Source organism: Staurois parvus, unplaced genomic scaffold (genome assembly GCF_062004578.1).
Source record: "Staurois parvus isolate SC_StPar_1 unplaced genomic scaffold, SC_StPar_1.0 ptg002326l, whole genome shotgun sequence".
Classification (NCBI taxonomy): domain Eukaryota; kingdom Metazoa; phylum Chordata; class Amphibia; order Anura; family Ranidae; genus Staurois; species Staurois parvus.
In genome coordinates this window covers 13,441-39,267 of record NW_028320122.1, presented here as the reverse complement: position 1 = coordinate 39,267, position 25,827 = coordinate 13,441, and the positions used below count along the sequence as shown (strand labels likewise).

General features: G+C 53.0%; 1 protein-coding gene across 1 annotated transcript; it reads left to right on the top strand.

The window, feature by feature from the left end:
* Positions 1–195: 195 nt before the first annotated feature.
* LOC149431253 (uncharacterized) lies at positions 196–22,486 on the top strand. Its single transcript, XM_089665752.1, has 5 exons — positions 196–259; positions 2,053–2,147; positions 4,279–4,353; positions 21,950–22,002; positions 22,096–22,486. Exons 1-5 carry the CDS (start codon positions 196–198, stop codon positions 22,484–22,486), a joined length of 678 nt encoding a protein of 225 aa, XP_089521878.1.
* The last annotated feature ends 3,341 nt before the right edge of the window (positions 22,487–25,827 follow it).

Here is a 25,827-nt window from a genome sequence, read left to right as displayed (position 1 = left end):
CGTTCTCTGCCAGACGTGTGCGAGACGTGATTTATCTGCATGTGCGTTCTCTGCCAGGCGTGTGCGAGACGTGATTTATCTGCATGTGTGTTCTCTGCCAGACGTGTGCGAGACGTGATTTATCTGCATGTGTGTTCACTGCCAACCTGGGATCTGCACCGTGGCCAGCGGAGATGTGACAATGAAACGGCGAGGATGAAGCGGATCATGGTGAAGGGTGACCATGAGGATGAGGATGAGGAGGAGGATGATCTGGACAGTAATGGTGGGGAGGTGTTTCTGTTATTCACAATCAGTTGCCTCCAAGGCCTGTGTGGCTGATTGTGGCCCTCTGAGAGGTTTCAGGGGCCCCTCATATTCTGGCTGGCCATCAATGGTTCTATTCTGATAATCCTCCCCCATATCATGCCATGTTTGGTGAATTTCCGGTTCCAGGTGGAGTTGAGGTTTCCTCTGGTCAGAGGTTCTCCTCGCAGGTAGAAGGACGTCCTCAGAATGTGAGAAGATTGAATACCGATCTCCTCTGACTCCAAGTCTCAGCCGGTGTTCCTTCATGACTTTGTATGGAGAATGTTGTCACCTTCAGGGACTGATGAACCGCTCCGTACGTGGGAGGGACTAATGAACCGCTCCATACGTGGGAGGGACTGATGAACCGCTCCATACGTGGGAGGGACTGATGAACCGCTCCATACGTGGGAGGGACTAATGAACCGCTCCATACGTGGGAGGGACTGATGAACCGCTCCATACGTGGGAGGGACTAATGAACCGCTCCATACGTGGGAGGGACTGATGAACCGCTCCATACGTGGGAGGGACTGATGAACCGCTCTATACGTGGGAGGGACTGATGAACCGCTCCATACATGGGAGGGACTGATGAACCGCTCCATACGTGGGAGGGACTGATGAACCGCTCCATACGTGGGAGGGACTGATGAACCGCTCCATACGTGGGAGGGACTGATGAACCGCTCCATACGTGGGAGGGACTGATGAACCGCTCCATACGTGGGAGGGACTGGCCGGGACTGAGTGACACCATCACAGCAGACCTGAGCTGGCCACCAATTGTGTAGATGGGGAACAGGCGGTCGGTCGGTGGATGGTCACTTCATGACACTTGTAGTCCTCCACCCTCCAGAATTCCGCACATCCGTACTCCTCCATTGTCAGCTGATGGAGTCTCATTAACAGGTGGAGCTGACATGGAGTCCTCTTCTTGTCCCATCAATATTCCTTGTTCTTCCCTGGAGTCGGCTCAGTCTGGGATTGGATATCTGGACACACTTATAGATCGCTCTGCTGGTCTGGGTGGAAATGGATCTGATTGGTCCGAATGACGGAGTTTGATGGACCAGCATTGATGAAGGATAATGTGTCCTCATAGAATGTTCCATGACACCTCCTGGCTGAATCAGCAGAAACCCGGAGCACTGGGGTCAGAGAGGAGAGCGACTGTCCCTTTAAGAAATGGAGGAAATAGAATCTAATGGGATGTCAGGGCCCCCCCCCCCCCTCCCCGGAGGAGAACATCCCACTGAGGTCCCATCAGTCTCTGTACCAGAGGAGCTTACACTCTAATGTCCCCTCCCCCACAGTCCCATCAGTCTCTGTACCAGAGGAGCTTACACTCTAATGTCCCCTCCCCCACAGTCCCATCAGTCTCTGTACCAGAGGAGCTTACGCTCTAATGTCCCCTCCCCCACAGTCCCATCAGTCTCTGTACCAGAGGAGCTTACACTCTAATGTCCCCTCCCCCACAGTCCCATCAGTCTCTGTACCAGAGGAGCTTACACTCTAATGTCCCCTCCCCCACAGTCCCATCAGTCTCTGTACCAGAGGAGCTGACACTCTAATGTCCCCTCCCCCCAGCTCTGACATATACCACACTCACTGCTGCTCTCTGGCCTTGTCTCCGCCCCTCCTGTAGTTGTCTGTGGTGGGTGGAGCCTGCTGGGAGCTCTGTGATAGGCCCAGTGATGACTTTAGCGGGTAATATCTGGGTTTGTGATTGGCTGACCGTTGGTGTGATCTCCTCTCTTCCAGAACATGAAGTCGTCTACAAGAACCGGGACGGTTATGTCTTCAAGCTGAACGTAGAAACCACCGAGATGGCGACTCTGCTGGACAACTCCACCTTTGTAAGAATCTCTGCGGGGGAGGGGCGGGGGGGTCCGACATTGGATGGGGCCACATTAATACTGCGGGGGGAGGGGGGTCCAACATAGAGATGGGGCCACATTATACTGCGGGGGAAGGGGGGGTCCGACATAGGATGGGGGCCACATTATACTGCGGGGGAAGGGGGGGTCCGACATAGGGGTGGGGGCCACATTATACTGCGGGGGAAGGGGGGGTCCGACGTAGGGATGGGGCCACATTAATACTGCGGGGGGAAGGGGGGGTCCGACATAGGGATGGGGCCACATTAATACTGCGGGGGGAAGGGGGGGTCCGACATAGGGATGGGGCCACATTAATACTGCGGGGGGAAGGGGGGGTCCGACATAGGGATGGGGCCACATTAATACTGCGGGGGAAGGGGGGGTCCGACATAGGGATGGGGCCACATTAATACTGCAGGGGAAGGGGCGGGGGGGTCCAACATAGGATGGGGCCACATTATACTGCAGAGGAAGGGGGGGTTCGACATTGGATGGGGCCACATTAATACTGCAGAGGAAGGGGGGGTTCGACATTGGATGGGGCCACATTAATACTGCGGGGGGAGGGGGGTCCAACATAGGATGGGGCCACATTATACTGCAGGGGAAGGGGGGGTCCAACATAGGATGGGGCCACATTATACTGCAGGGGAAGGGGGGGTCCGACATAGGATGGGGGCCACATTATACTGCGGGGGAAGGGGGGGTCCGACATAGGGATGGGGCCACATTAATACTGCGGGGGGAAGGGGGGGTCCGACATAGGGATGGGGCCACATTAATACTGCGGGGGGAAGGGGGGGTCCGACATAGGGATGGGGCCACATTAATACTGCGGGGGGAAGGGGGGGTCCGACATAGGGATGGGGCCACATTAATACTGCAGGGGAAGGGGCGGGGGGGTCCAACATAGGATGGGGCCACATTATACTGCAGAGGAAGGGGGGGTCCGACATAGGGATGGGGCCACATGAATACTGCGGGGGAAGGGGGGTCCGACATAGGATGGGGCCACATTAATACTGCGGGGGAAGGGGCGGGGGGGGGGGTCCAACATAGGATGGGGCCACATTAATACTGCGGGGGAAGGGGGGGTCTGACATAGGATGGGGGCCACATTAATACTGCGGGGGAAGGGGGGGTCTGACATAGGATGGGGGCCACATTAATGCTGCGGGGGAAGGGGCGGGGGGTCCGACATAGGGATGGGGGCCACATTAACACTGCGGGGGAAGGGGCGGGGCGGGTCCGACATAGGATGGGGCCACATTAATACTGCGGGGGAAGGAGCGGGGGGTCCAACATAGTGATGGGGCCACATTAATACTGCGGGGGAAGGGGCGGGGGGGTCCGACATAGGATGGGGCCACATTAATACTGCGGGGGAAGGGACGGGGTCTGACATAGGGATGGGGCCACATTAACACTGCGGGGGAAGGGGCGGTGGGGTCCGACATAGTGATGAGGGCCACATTAATACTGCGGGGGAAGGGGGGGTCCGACATAGGATGGGGCCACATTAATACTGCGGGGGAAGGGACGGGGTCTGACATAGGGATGGGGCCACATTAATACTGCGGGGGAAGGGGGGGTCCGACATAGTGATGGGGCCACATTAATACTGCGGGGGAAGGGGGGGGTCCGACATAGGGATGGGGCCACATTAATACTGCGGGGGAAGGGGCGGGGGGGGGAATTTATACCTCATTGTCCCCGAGAAGTCCTTACGTTGTTGTCCTGGAGCTCGGCTCTGTATGAAGTCCATAGAATCATGGAGGCCTCTGGTCTGTTCTCCTCATTCCATCCAGAATCTGCTCAGCAGTAAATACCAAGTCTGGGATGAATGTCCATCCGGTGTTGTGGGACCCCTCCGACACATGGCTAGGAATGGTCACATGGTCACCTCTTCCTGACGACGATGACCAGAGGACTCGCCCTCCATTCTTCCCTGGAGCCACCAGGAGCTCCTTATTCTTGGTGTCACCCTGGAAGCTCCATGTTGGATCTATGAATATTGTACCCGGAAATGTTGGCCATGTAATGAGAAGACTCTGATGTAGACTTTCCTCTCCCGGTAATCAGGACTCCCTCTCTTCTTGTCTTCCAGGTAACATTCAAAGCGTCTCAGTACTCGGTGTCTCCGGACCTGCGCTATGTCCTGCTGGCCTACGACGTCAAACAGGTGAAGCATTTATATCGGAATACTTAGACCTCCTGTGGTTGTGTCCATCTCCTCACCGATCTTCTCCATCTCTTCACCGATCTCCATCTCCTCACCAATCTCCATCTCTTCACCCGATCTTCTCCATCTCTTCACCGATCTCAATCTCCTCACCGATCTTCTCCATCTCTTCACCGATCTCCATCTCCTCACCAATCTCCATCTCTTCACCCGATCTTCTCCATCTCTTCACCGATCTCCATCTCCTCACCGATCTCCATCTCCTCACCGATCTTCTCCATCTCTTCACCGATCTCCATCTCCTCACCGATCTTCTCCATCTCCTCACCGATCTCCATCTCCTCACCAATCTCCATCTCTTCACCCGATCTTCTCCATCTCTTCACCGATCTCCATCTCCTCACCGATCTTCTCCATCTCCTCACCGATCTTCTCCATCTCCTCACCGATCTTCTCCATCTCCTCACCGATCTCCTCCATCTCCTCACCGATCTCCATCTCCTCACCGATCTCCATCTCTTCACCCGATCTTCTCCATCTCTTCACCGATCTCCATCTCCTCACCGATCTTCTCCATCTCCTCACCGATCTTCTCCATCTCCTCACCGATCTCCATCTCCTCACCGATCTCCATCTCCTCACCAATCCCCATCTCTTCACCGATCTTCTCCATCTCTTCACCCGATCTTCTCTGTCTCCTCACCGATCTTCTCCACCTCTTCACCCGATCTCCATCTCCTCACCGATCATCTCCATCTCTTCACCGATCTTCTCCATCTCTTCACCGATCTTTTCTGTCTCCTCACCACCTTCCCAGTCATAATGACAATGTACGATGATGGGACCATGTACGATGATGGACCATGTACGATGATGGACAATGTATGATGATGGACAATGTATGATGATGGACAATGTATGATGATGGACAATGTATGATGATGGACAATGTACGATGATGGACAATGTATGATGATGGACAATGTATGATGATGGACAATGTATGATGATGGACAATGTATGATGATGGGACAATGTATGATGATGGACAATGTATGATGATGGGACAATGTATGATGATGGGACAATGTATGATGGTGGGACAATGTATGATGATGGGACAATGTATGATGATGGACAATGTATGATGATGGGACAATGTATGATGATGGACAATGTATGATGATGGACAATGTACGATGATGGACAATGTACGATGATGGGACAATGTATGATGATGGACAATGTATGATGATGGACAATGTATGATGATGGACAATGTATGATGATGGGACAATGTATGATGATGGACAATGTATGATGATGGGACAATGTATGATGATGGGACAATGTATGATGATGGGACAATGTATGATGATGGACAATGTATGATGATGGGACAATGTATGATGATGGGACAATGTATGATGATGGGACAATGTACGATGATGGGACAATGTATGATGATGGGACAATGTACGATGATGGGACAATGTACGATGATGGGACAATGTACGATGATGGGACAATGTACGATGATGGGTGTGTGAAGCCGTCTACATGTGGTTGGTGGAGTTCTGATGGTGGGAGGGGCTGTCCTCAGGTGCTGGTGATGTCCGGACTGCACATTGGACACAACGAGCCTCTCTGGGCTATTCAGTCATAATGTCAGTTTTGTGAACGGGAACATCTGATTGGTTACAATGATAACTGCTAAACCCCTCATCTTTCTTACCCCCTGACACCATGAACCCCTCATCTTTCTTACCCCCTGACACCATGAACCCCTCATCTTTCTTACCCCCTGACACCATGAACCCCTCATCTTTCTTACCCCCTGACACCATGAACCCCTCATCTTTCTTACCCCCTGACACCATGAACCCCTCATCTTTCTTACCCCCTGACACCATGAACCCCTCATCTTTCTTACCCCCTGACACCATGAACCTCTCATCTTTCTTACCCCCTGACACCATGAACCCCTCATCTTTCTTACCCCCTGACACCATGAACCCCTCATCTTTCTTACCCCCTGACACCATGAACCCCTCATCTTTCTTACCCCGTGACACCATGAACCCCTCATCTTTCTTACCCCGTGACACCATGAACCCCTCATCTTTCTTACCCCCGACACCATGAACCCCTCATCTTTCTTACCCCTTGACACCATGAACCCCTCATCTTTCTTACCCCGACACCATGAACCCCTCATCTTTCTTACCCCGTGACACCATGAACCCCTCATCTTTCTTACCCCGTGACACCATGAACCCCTCATCTTTCTTACCCCGTGACACCATGAACCCCTCATCTTTCTTACCCCCGACACCATGAACCCCTCATCTTTCTTACCCCTTGACACCATGAACCCCTCATCTTTCTTACCCCGACACCATGAACCCCTCATCTTTCTTACCCCGTGACACCATGAACCCCTCATCTTTCTTACCCCCTGACACCATGAACCCCTCATCTTTCTTACCCCCTGACACCATGAACCCCTCATCTTTCTTACCCCCTGACACCATGAACCTCTCATCTTTCTTACCCCCTGACACCATGAACCCCTCATCTTTCTTACCCCCTGACACCATGAACCCCTCATCTTTCTTACCCCCTGACACCATGAACCCCTCATCTTTCTTACCCCGTGACACCATGAACCCCTCATCTTTCTTACCCCGTGACACCATGAACCCCTCATCTTTCTTACCCCCGACACCATGAACCCCTCATCTTTCTTACCCCTTGACACCATGAACCCCTCATCTTTCTTACCCCGACACCATGAACCCCTCATCTTTCTTACCCCGTGACACCATGAACCCCTCATCTTTCTTACCCCGTGACACCATGAACCCCTCATCTTTCTTACCCCCGACACCATGAACCCCTCATCTTTCTTACCCCCTGACACCATGAACCGCTCATCTTTCTTACCCCCTGACACCATGAACCCCTCATCTTTCTTACCCCCTGACACCATGAACCCCTCATCTTTCTTACCCCGTGACACCATGAACCCCTCATCTTTCTTACCCCCGACACCATGAACCCCTCATCTTTCTTACCCCCTGACACCATGAACCCCTCATCTTTCTTACCCCTTGACACCATGAACCCCTCATCTTTCTTACCCCCTGACACCATGAACCCCTCATCTTTTTACCTGTTGCCAATATTAAGCCCTCCTCTGAATTGTCTGTGGCCACCCTGAACCCCCCATTCCCTCCACTGCTTGTTCTGCTATTTCCCATGAGGACATGAATGGCAGGGTGGCAACATAAACCAGGAGCCATCACTCACTGGGGAGTTGTTCATATCGAGCCCTCACTCCGAGCCATCACTTGGAACTTTCATTCAGGAGCCATCACTCGGGAGCCATCACTCGGGAGCCATCACTCGGGAGCCATCACTCGGGAGCCACCACTCGGGAGCCACCACTCGGGAGCCACCACTCTGGAGCCACCACTCTGGAGCCATCACTCGGGAGCCATCACTCGGGAGCCATCACTCGGGAGCCATTAATCGGGAGCCACAATCAGGAGCCATCACTTGGAACTTTCATTCAGGAGCCATCACTCAGGAGCCATCACTCGGGAGCCATCACTCGGGAGCCACCACTCGGGAGCCACCACTCTGGAGCCATCACTCGGGAGCCATCACTCGGGAGCCATTAATCGGGAGCCACAATCAGGAGCCATCACTTGGGAGTCATCACTTGGGAGCCACAATCAGGAGCCATCACTCAGGAGCCACAATCAGGAGCCATCACTTGGGAGCCATCACTTGGGAGCCGCAATCAGGAGCCATCATTCGAGAGCCATTACTCGGAAGCCATCACTCTGGAGCCATCATCAGGAGCCATCACACGGGAGCCATCACTCCGAGCCATCACTTGGAACTTTCATTCAGGAGCCATCACTCGGGAGCCATCACTCGGGAGCCATCACTCGGGAGCCATCACTCGGGAGACATCACTCGGGAGACATCAATCGGGAGCCATCACTTGGAAGCCAAAATCAGGAGCCATCACTCGGGAGCCATCACTCGGGAGCCAAAATCAGGAGCCATCACTCGGGAGCCATCACTCGGGAGCCATCACTCGGGAGCCACAATAGGGAGCCATCACTCGGGAGCCATCACTCGGGAGCCATCGCTCGGGAGCCATCGCTCGGGAGCCACAATCGGGAGCCATCACTCGGGAGCCATCACTCGGGAGCCATCACTCGGGAGCCATCACTTGGCAGCCGTATATGTAGATCAGAATTTCTGTGTTATGGCTGATCTCCTGGGATGGATGAAAAATGAATCCAGAGATTTCCATTGGATGGTGGTTGAGCTGGGTCACCCTGAGATTGGTAACTGACCCATCCATGGTGTTCCCAATAATGATGTTCTCCATCGCCGCCATGTGAAGGGCCCACTGGTGGATGGATTCCATAGGAAGTGCAGACATGGGTTACATAGAAGTTCATTTCTGGTTGCTGATCGACATGCGGAATCCATTTATTGAGATGACAATCATCCCTCTTCCCGCCATGATGTCTAGAGAGACGAGCGCCATGACGACCCCGCTCCCCCCTCCCCCTCCCCCGACTGACTCAATCTAATTGACACCGTTAGCCACTAACTACATATTTCAGACCTCGGGCGAAATCCATTTCCAGAGACTTGAAATCAAAGGGCAGAAATGTTTCTTTTGTTTAATACGCTCCATAAAAATCCCATCATGACTCTTGTCGCTCTGACATTTAGTGAAATGAAAAATGTGACCGTGCGAGAATGGAGCGTGCGAATGCGGAGCGCCGTCCCTTCATCTTCCTGCCGCACACAGGTGACTAGCGAGGTTTAATTACACGTGCCGCCTGAAAGGGAACATGAGATAAATGCTGGAGAGGAGGTGGCCTGACCTCCATATCGAGTATTACTGGAGGAGGCCACAGCAGCCAATCAACCTCCATCACCAGACCGGCCTCTCCAAGATACCACCAATAGATACTATTACCAGAGGAGGCCACAGCCTCCATCACCAGCCCGGCCTCTCCAAGATACCACCAATAGATACTATTACCAGAGGAGGCCACAGCCTCCATCACCAGACCGGCCTCTCCAAGATACCACCAATAGATACTATTACCAGAGGAGGCCACAGCAGCCAATCAACCTCCATCACCAGACCGGCCTCTCCAAGATACCACCAATAGATACTATTACCAGAGGAGGCCACAGCCTCCATCACCAGACCGGCCTCTCCAAGATACCACCAATAGATACTATTACCAGAGGAGGCCACAGCAGCCAATCAACCTCCATCACCAGACCGGCCTCTCCAAGATACCACCAATAGATACTATTACCAGAGGAGGCCACAGCAGCCAATCAACCTCCATCACCAGACCGGCCTCTCCAAGATACCACCAATAGATACTATTACCAGAGGAGGCCACAGCAGCCAATCAACTTCCATCACCAGACCGGCCTCTCCAGGATACCACCAATAGATACTATTACCAGAGGAGGCCACAGCAGCCAATCAACTTCCATCACCAGACCGGCTTCTCCAGGATACCACCAATAGATACTATTACCAGAGGAGGCCACAGCAGCCAATCAACCTCCATCACCAGACCGGCCACTCCAAGATACCACCAATATATACTATTACCAGAGGAGGCCACAGCAGCCAATCAACCTCCATCACCAGACCGGCCTCTCCAGGATACCACCAATAGATACTATTACCAGAGGAGGCCACAGCAGCCAATCAACCTCCATCACCAGACCGGCCTCTCCAAGATACCACCAATAGATACTATTACCAGAGGAGGCCACAGCCTCCATCACCAGACCAGCCACTCCAAGATACCACCAATAGATACTATTACCAGAGGAGGCCACAGCAGCCAATCAACCTCCATCACCAGACCGGCCTTTCCAGGATACCACCAATAGATACTATTACCAGAGGAGGCCACAGCAGCCAATCAACCTCCATCACCAGACCGGCCTCTCCAAGATACCACCAATAGATACTATTACCAGAGGAGGCCACAGCAGCCAATCAACTTCCATCACCAGACCGGCCTCTCCAGGATACCACCAATAGATACTATTACCAGAGGAGGCCACAGCAGCCAATCAACCTCCATCACCAGACTGGCCTCTCCAAGATACCACCAATAGATACTATTACCAGAGGAGGCCACAGCAGCCAATCAACCTCCATCACCAGACCGGCCACTCCAAGATACCACCAATAGATACTATTACCAGAGGAGGCCACAGCAGCCAATCAACCTCCATCACCAGACCGGCCACTCCAAGATACCACCAATATATACTATTACCAGAGGAGGCCACAGCAGCCAATCAACCTCCATCACCAGACCGGCCTCTCCAGGATACCACCAATAGATACTATTACCAGAGGAGGCCACAGCAGCCAATCAACCTCCATCACCAGACCGGCCTCTCCAAGATACCACCAATAGATACTATTACCAGAGGAGGCCACAGCCTCCATCACCAGACCAGCCACTCCAAGATACCACCAATAGATACTATTACCAGAGGAGGCCACAGCAGCCAATCAACCTCCATCACCAGACCGGCCTTTCCAGGATACCACCAATAGATACTATTACCAGAGGAGGCCACAGCAGCCAATCAACCTCCATCACCAGACCGGCCTCTCCAAGATACCACCAATAGATACTATTACCAGAGGAGGCCACAGCAGCCAATCAACTTCCATCACCAGACCGGCCTCTCCAGGATACCACCAATAGATACTATTACCAGAGGAGGCCACAGCCTCCATCACCAGACCAGCCACTCCAAGATACCACCAATAGATACTATTACCAGAGGAGGCCACAGCAGCCAATCAACCTCCATCACCAGACCGGCCTCTCCAGGATACCACCAAAAAACCTGTATGGTATCAACAAGCACATTGTGTGTTATGGCAGAACAAATGGCTCTGTTGTCTATCAGGAGCCCAGTGGGGGAGGAGCTGCTTTGGCTATCAGGAACAAATTGAGGATTGGGCTGTGCTTGGCATCAGGAGCTCAATGGAAAAATGGCTCTGTTGTCCATCAGGAGCCCGGTGGGGGAGAGCTGTGTTGACTGAGAAGAGCCCAGTGGGCGGTGGGATTGTATTGGCTAAAAGGAGCTCAGTGAGGGGAAGGACTTAGTAGGATCTCAGGAGTCCAGTGATGGTAAGGGCGTGGATGGACCTCAGGAGCCTAGTGGGGGGAGGGGGGCTAGGTTTTATCTTAGGAGTTCAGTGGGGGGGGAAGAGCTTCATTGGATCTCAGGAGCCCAGTGGGGTTAAGGGCTTGGATGGATCTTAGGAGCCCAGTAGTGGGAAGGACTTGGTTAATTTCAGGAGCTCAGTGGGGGTAAGGGCCTGGATGGATCTCAGGAGCCCAATAGGGGGAAGGGCCCAGTCGGATCTCAGAATCCCAGTTGGGGTAAGGCCTTGGATAGATCTCAGAAGCTGGGTGGGGAGAAGGGCTTGGATGCATCTCATGAACTGGGTGGGGGAAGGGCTCAGTAGGATCTTAGGAGCCCAGTGGAGGTAATGGCTTGGAAGGATCTCAGGAACCCAGTGGGGGGAAGGGCTTGGATGCATCTCAGGAGCCCAGTAGGGGAAAAGGTCTCAGCTGGATCTCAGGAGCCCAGTAGGGGAAAAGGTCTCAGCTGGATCTCAGGAGCCCAGTAGGGGGAAGAGCCCAGTTGGATCTCAGGAGCCCAGTAGGGGGAAAGGTCTCAGTTGGATCTCAGGAGCCCAGTAGGGGGAAGAGCCTAGCTGGATCTCAGGAGCCCAGTAGGGGGAAGAGCCTAGCTGGATCTCAGGAGCCCAGTAGGGGGAAGAGCCTAGCTGGATCTCAGGAGCCCAGTAGGGGGAAGAGCCTAGCTGGTTCTCAGGAGCCCAGTAGGGGGAAGAGCCCAGCTGGATCTCAGGAGCCCAGTAGGGGGAAGAGCCCAGCTGGATCTCAGGAGCCCAGTAGGGGGAAGAGCCCGGCTGGATCTCAGGAGCCCAGTAGGGGGAAGAGCCCGGCTGGATCTCAGGAGCCCAGTAGGGGGAAGAGCCCGGCTGGATCTCAGGAGCCCAGTAGGGGGAAGAGCCCGGCTGGATCTCAGGAGCCCAGTAGGGGGAAGAGCCCGGCTGGATCTCAGGAGCCCAGTAGGGGGAAGAGCCCGGCTGGATCTCAGGAGCCGAGTAGGGGGAAGAGCCTAGTTGGATCTCAGGAGCCCAGTGAGGAAGGGTCTGTTTTCATCTTGTCGGAGTCCAGGTGAGGGCGGGACTATGTTGGTTCTTAGGAGCCCATGGGGGGAGGGGGCTGTGTTTGCTCTCAGGAGCCCATTGTGAAGGGGGGGTTGTGTTGCTCTGTTGAGGTTGTCAGCATGCCAGACGTTAGGACTGATTAGGATTCTCCAGCTGTAGGTTCTCGATGAGCGTCTCTCCGATTTCTTCTGTCAGGAGGGTTTGAAAGAACTAATTTCCTCCTAATGAGAGACGTCTTTTCATTGCCCCCGTCTGGGGAGATCTCATTTATTCCTCCACACCCCTCCCCCACCAACCCCATCGCCAGTCTGCAGAGCCTCCACCGTGTAACCAAATCCGTGCCGGAGAACATTCCGTATACAGGGGAGAACATTCCGTATACAGGGGAGAACATTCCGTATACAGGGGAGAACATTCCGTATACAGGGAGAACATTCCGTATACGGGGAGAACATTCCGTATACAGGGGAGAACATTCCGTATACAGGGAGAACATTCCGTATACAGGGGAGAACATTCCGTATACAGGGGAGAACATTCCGTGTACAGGGGAGAACATTCCGTATACAGGGAGAACATTCCGTATACAGGGAGAACATTCCGTATACAGGGGAGAACATTCCGTATACAGCAGAGAACATTCCGTGTACAGCAGAGAACATTCCGTGTACAGGGGAGAACATTCCGTGTACAGGGGAGAACATTCCGTGTACAGGGGAGAACATTCCGTATACAGGGGAGAACATTCCGTGTACAGGGGAGAACATTCCGTGTACAGGGGAGAACATTCCGTATACAGGGGAGAACATTCCGTATACAGCAGAGAACATTCCGTATACAGCGGAGAACATTCCGTGTACAGGGGAGAGCATTCCGTATACACCGGAGAACTTTCCATATACAGGGGAGAACATTCCGTATACAGCGGAGAACATTCCGTATACAGCGGAGAACTTTCCGTATACAGGGGAGAACATTCCGTGTACAGGGGAGAACATTCCGTGTACAGGGGAGAACATTCCGTATACAGGGGAGAACATTCCGTATACAGGGGAGAACATTCCGTATACAGGAGAGAACATTCCGTATACAGGGGAGAACATTCCGTATACAGGGGAGAACATTCCGTATACAGGGGAGAACTTTCCGTATACAGGGGAGAACATTCCGTATACAGGGGAGAACATTCCGTGTACAGGGGAGAACATTCCGTGTACAGGGGAGAACATTCCGTATACAGGGGAGAACATTCCGTATACGGGGAGAACATTCCGTGTACAGGGGAGAACATTCCGTGTACAGGGGAGAACATTCCGTGTACAGGGGAGAACATTCCGTATACGGGGAGAACATTCCGTGTACAGGGGAGAACATTCCGTATACAGCGGAGAACATTCCGTATACAGCGGCCCCCGTCTGGGGAGATCTCATTTATTCCTCCACACCCCTCCCCCACCAACCCCATCGCCAGTCTGCAGAGCCTCCACCGTGTAACCAAATCCGTGCCGGAGAACATTCCGTATACGGGGAGAATATTCCGTATACAGGGGAGAACATTCCGTATACAGGGGAGAACATTCCGTATACAGTGGAGAACATTCCGTATACAGGGGAGAACATTCCGTATACAGGGGAGAACATTCCGTATACAGGGGAGAACATTCCGTATACAGCGGAGAACATTCCGTATACAGCGGAGAACATTCCGTATACAGGGGAGAACATTCCGTATACGGGGAGAACATTCCGTGTACAGGGGAGAACATTCCGTGTACAGGGGAGAACATTCCGTATACAGCGGAGAACATTCCGTATACGGGGAGAACATTCCGTATACGGGGAGAACATTCCGTATACGGGGAGAACATTCCGTGTACAGGGGAGAACATTCCGGGTACAGGGGAGAACATTCCGTATACAGCGGAGAACATTCCGTATACGGGGAGAACATTCCGTATACGGGGAGAACATTCCGTATACGGGGAGAACATTCCGTATACGGGGAGAACATTCCGTATACAGCGGAGAACACTCCGTATACAGCGGAGAACATTCCGTATACGGGGAGAACATTCCGTATACAGCGGAGAACATTCCGTATACGGAGAGAACATTCCGTATACGGGGAGAACATTCCGTATACGGGGAGAACATTCCGTATACAGGGGAGGACATTCCGTATACAGGGGAGGACATTCCGTATACAGGGGAGAACATTCCGTATACAGGGGAGGACATTCCGTATACAGGGGAGAACATTCCGTATACAGGGAGAACATTCCGTATACAGGGAGAACATTCCGTATACAGCGGAGGACATTCCGTATACAGGGGAGGACATTCCGTATACAGGGGAGAACATTCCGTATACAGGGAGAACATTCCGTATACAGCGGAGGACATTCCGTATACAGGGGAGAACATTCCGTATACAGCGGAGAACATTCCGTATACAGGGGAGAACATTCCATATACAGCGGTATAGAACATTCTGGGGGTGTCATGCACATAGTGCCAGGGTCAGTAATGTGAAATGTATGGACTGGGGGGGGGCAGGAGAGCACAACCCTCACAAGCAATACTGTCCCCCAATTTACCCTTTCAGCAAGAATATTAACTCCACCCTCCACAATAATATCTTCTACTCCCCCAATTACCCCTCTGAACACAAATCCTACCCCTCCCAAATCCCCCTTCTAGTACAAGTCCTCTTCCCCTCCAACCCCCCCCACCCCATGCAACAAATCCCCCTACTCCACTATCCCCCTCCCCCTGCAACAAATCCCCCTACTCCACTATCCCCCTCCCCCTGCAACAAATCCCTCTCCTCCCCTATACCCCCCCCCCCCGCAACACATCCTTCTACTCTGCTATCCCCTCTCCCACTCACAAATCCCCCTTCCTCCCCTATCCCTCTCCACAACAATCCCTCTGCTCCCCTCCCCCCCTCCCGCAACAAATCCCTCTCCTCCCCTATCCCCTTGTGACGGGAGTCACTTTGGGTGGGGGGCTCTGTGACGGGAGTCACTTTGGGTGGGGGGCTCTGTGACGGGAGTCACTTTGGGTGGGGGGCTCTGTGACGGGAGTGACTTTGGGTTGGGGCCCATGGAACACAGCCCCCTTTGGAGAGGTGGGGAGACCCCTGTCTCAGCTCCCCATATCCCTCTTATGTGTAAGTCCCCCTGTGCCTGTTAGGGGTACAGGGGGATCTGTCCTAATATTGGGGGGGGGTTGTGGATTGTTTGGTGTCATGTGGTGCATCCCATTGTTCTATTGTGTGTCTGGCTTGGAAAAAAACTATTATGGGATGTATGTGTTTGTGTATTGGTTTGGTGGGGGGTGTCTCCAGCAGTCCTCCCTCCTGATGGGACTGTCTGTTGGTGTGTCTCTTGTTACTAAATGTAGATTGCCCCGCCCTGTGTCATTATGCAGGGAGGGGGGATTGCCCCGCTCTGTGTCATTATGCAGGGAGGGGGGATTTCCCGCCCTGTGTCATTATGCAGGGAGGGGGGATTTCCCCGCCCTGTGTCATTATGCAGGGAGGGGGGATTGTCCCGCCCTGTGTCATTATGCAGGGAGGGGGGATTGTCCCGCCCTGTGTCATTATGCAGGGAGGGGGGATTGCCCCGCCCTGTGTCATTATGCAGGGAGGGGGGATTGCCCCGCCCTGTGTCATTATGCAGGGAGGGGGGATTGCCCCGCCCTGTGTCATTATGCAGGGAGGGGGGATTGCCCCGCCCTGTGTCATTATGCGGGAGGGGGGATTTCCCCGCCCTGTGTCATTATGCAGGGGGGGGGGATTGTCCCGCCCTGTGTCATTATGCAGGGAGGGGGGTTGTCCCGCCCTGTGTCATTATGCAGGGAGGGGGGATTGCCCCGCCCCGTGTCATTATGCAGGGAGGGGGGATTGCCACGCCCTGTGTCATTATGCAGGGAGGGGGGATTGCCCCGCCCCGTGTCATTATGCAGGGAGGGGGGATTGTCCCCCGAGTGTATATATCTTGTATCTGTGTTCACATAAAGCAGTCTACTTCCTGGTTTACTCCAAGACTGGTGTCATCTAATCCTGTATGGTCTCTGTGGTGTCAGTGGTCAGTGTTCGGACGGGGAAGCGGGAGTCTAACAGAAGTACCCAAGTACAGTCTGGGATGGTTTTGTTACACCCCCCTCCCAGCACAAATCCCCCTCCTCAATTTCTCCTCCCTGCAAAAATCTCTCCCCCAATCCCACTCCCTACACAAATCCTCTACCAATCCACAAATTCTACCTTCTCAGCAAAAAGCTCCCTGCCAAGTTCTGCCTCTTAATATATATTCTCTCCCCTCTTCTAGCACAGATTCTTTCTCCCCAAATCCCTCTCCTTCTTGTGTAAATCCTCTTCCCCCACACACACCCTGCCAGGGCAAAATTCTACACCCCTCCCCCCATCACCTCTCCTAACATAAATCCTCCCTCCGAATCTGCCCTCCCAGTACAAATCATCTTCACCTTCCGGCACAAATTTCTCTGTCCCCTCAATCACCCCTCCCAACACAAATCCTCTCCCCCTTCCCCCCCTCCCAGGATAAATCCTCTCCCCCCCCCCTCAGAATTAATCCTCTCCCCCTTCAACGATTCCAGGATAAATCCTCTCCCCTTCCCCCATCCCAGGATAAATCTTCTCCCCCTTTCCCCCCTCTCCCAGGATGAATCCTCTGTAGAAGTCTCAGTCATTGTGGCCCCTGTACATTATTCCAGAGCCAGTGTTCTCAGTGTGGCCTCTCTACATTGTTCCAGAGCCAGGCTCTCAGGCATTGTGGCCCCTGTACATTGTTCCAGAGCCAGGCTCTCAGTCAGTGTGGCCCCTGTACATTGTTCCAGAGCCAGGCTCTCAGGCATTGTGGCCCCTGTACATTGTTCCAGAGCCAGGCTCTCAGTCAGTGTGGCCCCTGTACATTGTTCCAGAGCCAGGCTCTCAGGCATTGTGGCCCCTGTACATTGTTCCAGAGCCAGGCTCTCAGTCAGTGTGGCCCATGTACATTGTTCCAGAGCCAGGCTCTCAGGCAGTGTGGCCCCTGTACATTGTTCCAGAGCCAGGCTCTCAGGCAGTGTGGCCCCTGTACATTGTTCCAGAGCCAGGCTCTCAGGCATTGTGGCCCCTGTACATTGTTCCAGAGCCAGGCTCTCAGTCAGTGTGGCCCCTGTACATTGTTCCAGAGCCAGGCTCTCAGGCATTGTGGCCCCTGTACATTGTTCCAGAGCCAGGCAGAGCCAGGCTCTCAGTCAGTGTGGCCCCTGTACAATGCTCCAGAAAGGGTCTCCTAGAACAGAGCGTCCTTGTCATTTGTCTGGTATTTTCTTTTGTCGTTTCCCTAGAATTCAGAAGAATCTAATTACGGGATTTTATGAGATCATTAATCTAGAAGAGATAATAGAGGCGCTCCGACTCCCGGGATTAGCGATTGTCTCATAAAAGCTCCACAAAGATCTCTCTTCATATGGAAGTCTCATCTGAAATGAGTTCTTGTTCCCCTAATCTGGAACATTAATACGTTCCTTTCAAATGATACTGTAGATTTGTGCCGGGATGTCTGACAAGTCCCTCCAGGAGCAGGAAAGTCTTTCCGGAGCATTGAGGAGTGAGATAAAAGTCTTGTCTTCCCTGCAGGATTCCAGATCTAGAATCGCTCTGCACATACAAATACAGATCTGACCTACAGACTCAAATCAAATGTCACCAAGATGGCTGCCAGGCCATTGATACACCTTCCCTGACCTCTAGAACGCTATGACATCACTAATAAAGCCCAGCTGGATCTAGATCTCTATGACAGCCTTTTGCAACCAGGATGCCGTGGTATTCTGGAGTAACTTCTGGGTTCTTTAGGGGTGGCTTGGTAAAATGACAAAAAAATTCCCCAAAGTGCCCAAAAATGTCCAACAAGCCAGCTGGCTAGGTCATCACTTGTAAAGCCCTGGCAGATCTAGAACTCTAGGGAATCACTTGTAAAGCCCTGTCAGATCTAGAACCCTAGGGAATCACTTGTAAAGCCCTGTCAGATCTAGAACCCTAGGACGTCACATGTAAAGCCCTGTCAGATCTAGAACTCTAGGGAATCACTTGTAAATCCCTGTCAGATCTAGAACCTTAGGACGTCACATGTAAAGCCCTGTCAGATCTAGAACTCTAGGGAATCACTTGTAAAGCCCTGTCAGATCTAGAACCCTAGGGAATCACTTGTAAAGCCCTGTCAGATCTAGAACCCTAGGACGTCACATGTAAAGCCCTGTCAGATCTAGAACCCTAGGGAATCACTTGTAAAGCCCTGTCAGATCTAGAACCCTAGGGAATCACTTGTAAAGCCCTGACAGATCTAGAACCTTAGGACGTCACTTGTAAAGCCCGTCAGATCTAGAACCCTAGGGAATCACTTGTAAAGCCCTGACAGATCTAGAACCCTAGGACATCACTTGTAAAGCCCTGACAGATCTAGAACCCTAGGGAATCACTTGTAAAGCCCTGTCAGATCTAGAACCCTAGGGAATCACTTGTAAAGCCCTGACAGATCTAGAACCTTAGGACGTCACTTGTAAAGCCCGTCAGATCTAGAACCCTAGGACATCACTTGTAAAGCCCCTTCTATAAACAGATGTCATTTGAGAACAAGGCTGAGCAGTTTGACTAGAAGATGGAATATTGGAAGGACGTTAGGAGAATATTGGGAGATTTGGGAGATCTGGATGTGGTATGACCCGTATCCTCTGATATCTGCTGATAGAAATGTTCTGGATGTAGGTGGTCGGTCTGATTTGTACTTTTTCTCTCAGGAGATATCATGGCACTTCTCATGTTATATTCAGATGTTGTACTGACCCTTCCCTAGAAATAACTCTTCCAAGCCCGGCTCCCCTCTCTTCTCGCTCTTCCCTCCTCTCCTCTCCCATCCCCTCTCCTCTCTTCTCCTCTTCCCTCCTCTCCTCTCCCATCCCCTCTCCTCTCTTCTCCTCTTCCCTCCTCTCCTCTCCCATCCCCTCTCCTCTCTACTCCTCTTCCCTCCTCTCCTCTCCCATCCCCTCCCCTCTCTTCTCCTCTTCCCTCCTCTCCTCTCCCATCCCCGGAGACCCTCCTCAATAATTCATTGTCTACAAGTAAACAGGAGCTTCCACTGAACATTTCATGAGGATCCGTCTGTAACGGATACTGTCTGTGACCCGGCGTGTCCTCTGCCAGGAAACCAAAGAGGAGCATCAAAAATATGCCCTTCATTGCTTTGGTCATCCATCCAAATCTACCATCCAGAACAATGACACATGGACACTTGGGGGTCCCAATGATACACTAACAATTGGGGGGTCCCAATGAAATGTGGACAGTTGGAGATTTGGGGGTTCAGAACAATGGCACATTGACAGTTGGGGGCTGCAGTCTTTGTTTTCATGAATGATCGGGTTTTCTGTGCAGAGGGAACATTCTGTACATGTCTAGTAAATCCTCGTTCTGTGCATTCTGCTCGGGTTCTGATTTTTCTTCTCCTAGATGAATTGGCATCCTGAATGCAGAACTTCGTAGCCTTGGGGGGTACACATCCTGTGTGAGGTCCCCCCATTCTTTCATCAATCACCCTGACTGGGTCCAGTGTGCTGTTGTCTTTAAGTATGATTGAGTGTTTTCTGGGGGTGTCGGCTATAGAAACTCCTCCCAGTGTGCAGGAGGGCGGGGTGTGTGCAGGAGGGGCGGGGTGTGTGCAGGAGGGCGGGGTGTGTGGTGTCAGCCTTCCTTATCACAAATGGTGTCTGGAATCTCCCTGTTATGGAGCACTGACTCCTGTTGCCTTCCTCTCCTCTCCTCTCCTCTCCTCTCCCCTCCCCTCCTCTCCTCTCCTCTCCTCTCCCCTCCTCTCCTCTCCTCTCCTCTTCCCTCCTCTCCTCTCCTCTTCCCTCCTCTCCTCTCCCCCTCCTCTCCTCTCCTCTCCTCTTCCCTCCTCTCCTCTCCTCTCCTCTTCCCTCCTCTCCTCTCCTCTTCCCTCCTCTCCTCTCCCCTCCTCTCCTCTCCTCTCCTCTCCTCTCCTCTCCTGCTCCCCCTCCTCTCCTCTCCTCTCCTCTCCTCTTCCCTCCTCTCCTCTCCTCTCCTCTCCCCTCCTCTTCCCTCCTCTCCTCTCCTCTCCTCTTCCCTCCTCTCCTCTCCTCTTCCCTCCTCTCCTCTCCTCTTCCCTCCTCTCCTCTCCTCTCCCCTCCTCTTCCCTCCTCTCCTCTCCTCTCCTCTCCTCTCCTCTTCCCTCCTCTCCTCTCCTCTCCTCTCCCCTCTCCTCCTCTCCTCTCCTCTCCTCTCCCCTCCTCTTCCCTCCTCTCCTCTCCTCTCCCCTCTCCTCCTCTCCTCTCCTCTCCTCTCCCCTCCTCTTCCCTCCTCTCCTCTCCTCTCCCCTCTCTCCCCTCTCCTCCTCTCCTCTCCTCTCTTCTCCTCTTCCCTCCTCTCCTCTCCCATCTCCTCTCCTCTTCTCTCCTCTTCCCTCCTCTCCCATCCCCTCTCCTCTCGTCTCCTCTTCCCTCCTCTCCTCTCCCATCTCCTCTTCTCTCCTCTCCTCTCCCCTCTCCTCCTCTCCTCTCCCCTCCTCTCCTCTCTTCTCCTTCTCCTCTCCTCTCCTCTCCCATCTCCTCTCTCTTCTCTCCTCTTCCCTCCTCTCCCATCCCCTCTCCTCTCTTCTCCTCTTCCCTCCTCTCCCATCCCCTCTCCTCTCGTCTCCTCTTCGCTCCTCTCCTCTCCCATCTCCTCTCCTCTTCTCTCCTCTCCTCTCCCCTCTCCTCCTCTCCTCTCCTCTTCCCTCCTCTCCCCTCTCCTCCTCTCCTCTCCTCTCCTCTCCCCTCCTCTCCTCTCTTCTCCTCTTCCCTCCTCTCCTCTCCCATCTCCTCTCCTCTTCTCTCCTCTTCCCTCCTCTCCCATCCCCTCTCCTCTCGTCTCCCTCTTCGCTCCTCTCCTCTCCCATCTCCTCTCCTCTTCTCTTCCTCTCCTCTCCCCTCTCCTCCTCTCCTCTCCTCTTCCCTCCTCTCCCCTCTCCTCCTCTCCTCTCCTCTCCTCTCCCCTCCTCTCCTCTCTTCTCCTCTTCCCTCCTCTCCTCTCCCATCTCCTCTCCTCTTCTCTCCTCTTCCCTCCTCTCCCATCCCCTCTCCTCTCGTCTCCTCTTCCCTCCTCTCCTCTCCCATCCCCTCTCCTCTCCTCTTCTCTCCTCTCATCTCCCGTTGTCTTTTCCTAGATGTTTCTCTATATTTCTGTCCCAGTACTTCTTGTGGAGTAACGGTTCCATGTTTCTTGTGTTCCAGATATTCCATTATTCATTCACAGCCTCTTACGTCATCTATAACATCCACACCAGGTAAGTGCCCCCCCCCCCCCCCCCCCCCGTTCTCCTTTCCTATCCATCCCACAGGAGAGGCTGCCCCTCACTCTCATGTGTTTTTCTTTGAAGGGAAGTTTGGGAGTTGAACCCCCCAGAGGTGGAGGATTCCGTGTTGCAGTACGCAGCGTGGGGTGTCCAGGGTCAGCAGCTGGTGAGTCTCCTGTCAGTCGTTTCCTCATGTCTGACTGAACGCTCAGTCCCACCAACCACCCTGACATTGACCCTGATGCCCAAAACCACCGATAAATCCACCCCACACCTCCGACAAATCCACCCCAACACCTCCGACAAATCCACCCCAACACCTCCGACAAATCCACCCCAACACCTCCGACAAATCCACCCCACACCTCGGACAAACCCACCCCCACACCTCGGACAAACCCACCCCACACCTCGGACAAACCCACCCCAACACCTCCAACAAACCCACCCCAACAAATCCACCCCACAGCTCTGACAAACCCACCCCAACACCTCGGACAAATCCACCCCAACACCTCCGACAAATCCACCCCAACACCTCCGACAAATCCACCCCACACCTCGGACAAACCCACCCCAACACCTCCGATAAATCCACCCCACACCTCGGACAAATCCACCCCCACACCTCGGACAAATCCACCCCAACACCTCCGACAAATCCACCCCAACACCACCGATAAATCCACCCCAACACCACCGATAAATCCACCCCAACACCTCCGACAAATCCACCCCACACCTCCGACAAACCCACCCCAACACCTCCGACAAACCCACCCCACACCCTCCGACAAATCCACCCCACAATCTCTCAAATCCACCCCACACCTCCGACAAATCCACCCCAACACCTCCAACAAACCCACCCCAACACCTCCGACAAATCCACACCCCAACACCTCCGACAAACCCACCCCACACCTCCGACAAACCCACCCCCACACCTCCGACAAACCCACCCCACACCTCGGACAAATCCACCCCACACCTCGGACAAATCCACCCCACACCTCGGACAAATCCACCCCACACCTCGGACAAACCCACCCCAACACCTCTGACAAACCCACCCCAACACCTCTGACAAACCCACCCCAACACCTCCGACAAATCCACCCCCAACACCTCCGACAAATCCACCCCAACACCTCTGACAAACCCACCCCAACACCTCCAACAAACCAACCGACAAATACGTTTCCGCAGCTGTTGCTCTCTATAGCTGCCAATAAGCCAATCAGCTCTTTCCTTCCTTTCTCTAACAACAAAGACATCTGGAATGTGATTGGTTACTCTGGGTATCACAGTCATGTTCCTTTTCCCCAGTCTGAGGTCACCTGGCCAGGTGAGGAATTCACAGCGATGTCATCCTGTATTGAACATGGCGGGTGATGGAGCCATAATCATGGTGTTTCCATGGTAACAGAAGGGCTTCCTTCATTCGCTGCCGGCCATGACAGGAACACGCTGAGGATACACGGCAATAATATTCCGGCAATTAAAGACGAGACGGTGCAGATCAGAGGACTAGAATGTCCCCATCTGTGTATAATCATTTATGTATCCCACCAATCAGATCTGCTCCTGCCCTCCACATGCAGATTTACATTGTAAGGATGAACACGGCATGTGTAGTCCAAACCATCGATGAGAATTGATTGGTCAGTTTTTAGTGGAAGAGGATGTACATCAACCAATCAACTGTGCAGCTCTTCAGGTGGATCTGGGCACATAGTCTGCCATGTGTGTGATTGGCGTGTTCCCAGGCACACAGAGTGTGCCATGTCTGTGATTGGCGTGTTCCCAGGTACACAGAGTCTGTGACTGGTATGTTCCCGAACACACACTGTCTGCCATGTCTGTGATTGGCATGTTCCCCGGGCACACAGTGTCTGCCATGTGTGTGATTGGCGTGTTCCCGGGCACACAGTGTCTGTCATGTCTGTGATTGGCGTATTCCCGGGCACACAGTGTCTGCCATGTCTGAGATTGGCATGTTCCCGGGCACACAGTGTCTGTCATGTCTGTGATTGGCGTGTTCCCAGGCACACAGAGCCTGTGACTGGTATGTTCCCGGGCACAAAGTGTCTGTCATGTCTGTGATTGGCATGTTCCAGGGCACACAGTGTCTGCCATGTCTGTGTTTGGCGTGTTCCCAAGCACGCAGTGTCTTTCTTGTCTTATTGTTGCAATTCCTCACCCTGGATCTGCATCCCATGTTTGTAGACATGTATGTGGGAATCATGTTTAGGACTAAAACACTGTTTCTGCTTTCTTGGCCAACTGTCATTGAAGCTAGAACCAACAACAAACTGCCTGCCATCACTGCACCTTCTGACCGCCGGTCTCACGAGATCTAGACTGAGATTTGGTGATGTCACTGTTGTGCTGCTCACTGTTCTCCATGCTGGAGTGGAAGCCGTACCTGAGGACCTGCAGTGCCAGGATTTCCCTGCTTCCTCCATTCTGTCAATCTGTGCTTCCTCTCTCATTACCCCTCCAGTCATTGGGGGAGCAGCTCTGAAATGTGGAAGCAAAGCCCTGCCTCTACCAAGATGGCTGCCTCCACACGGATACACATGGCAAATCAGTAATGGAAGAAAATCAGCTGTAGGGAGCCCACAGGCCGTACTGAGGACTTGTTCCTTTGCCGTCTGCCCATGTTTTTTTTGCACAGCTTCCTGGGGACAGGTCCTCTTTATATAGTAATGATATATCAGGGGTAGGCACCCTTGGCACTCCAGTTGTGGGAGAAACTACATGTCCCACCACACTTCTACCCCTGGAAGTCACACTTGTAGTTCCACAACAGCTGGAGTGCTGCGGTTGCCTACCTCTGATATATACACCGCGTTCCAAATTATTCTGCAGATTCTATTTAAGTGTCACAAAGATGAAATCTGTTGTTTTTCAGTGTAACTCATGGATGGCATTGTGTGTCAGGGCTCTTTTGATCACTGAAAACAATCTGGGACACCTGTGATAATTCGATTGGCCGGTGAGCCCAATTTCAGGACAAACTCCTAAAGGACGGCGTTCCCCATTATTAAGCAGAGCGCCATTTTCCAGCAATATGGGGAAGAAAAAGGATCTCTCTGCTGCCGAAAAGAGTGGAATAGTTCGATGCCTTGGACGAGGGATGAAAACATTCGATATTTCAGGAAAACGTCAGCGTGATCATCGCACTATGAAGAGATTTGTGGCTGATTCAGAGCACAGACGGGTTGGTGCAGATAAAGGCACATTGAGGAAGATTTCTGCCAGATCCAGGCATCGGATCCAGAGAGCAGCTGCTAAAATCCCATTACAGAGCAGCAAACAGATATTTGAAGCTGCTGGTGCCTCTGGAGTCCCACGGACATCAAGGTGTAGAGTCCTCCAGAGTCCTCCAACTGTGCAGAAACCTTCTATTCGGCCACCACTAACCAATGATCACAAGCAGAAACGGCTGCATTGGGCAGGAAAATACATGAAGACTCATTGTCAAACAGTCCTGTTCACTGATGAGTGCCGTGCAACCCTGGATGGTCCAGATGGATGGAGTAGTGGATGGTTGGTGGACGGCCACCCTGTTCCAACAAGGCTGCGACGTCAGCAAGGCGGTGGTGGAGTCATGTTTTGGGCCGGAATCATGGGAACAGAGCTGGTCGGCCCATTTAGAGCCCCCGAAGGTGTAAAGATGACCTCTGCAAAGTATGTGGAGTTTATGACTGACCACTCTTTTCCCTGGTACAGAAGGAAGAACTATGCTTTCCGTAATAAAATCATCTTCATGCATGACAATGCACCATCTCATGCTGCAAAGAATACCTC

Coding starts and splice junctions, on each gene's coding strand:
- LOC149431253 (XM_089665752.1), top strand. CDS start 196: ATGAAGCGGATCATGGTGAAGGGTGACCATGAGGATGAGGATGAGGAG. Junction 4,354..21,949: donor TGGCCTACGACGTCAAACAG/GTGAAGCATTTA, acceptor CTTGTGTTCCAG/ATATTCCATTATTCATTCAC. Junction 22,003..22,095: donor ATCTATAACATCCACACCAG/GTAAGTGCCCCC, acceptor TTTTCTTTGAAG/GGAAGTTTGGGAGTTGAACC.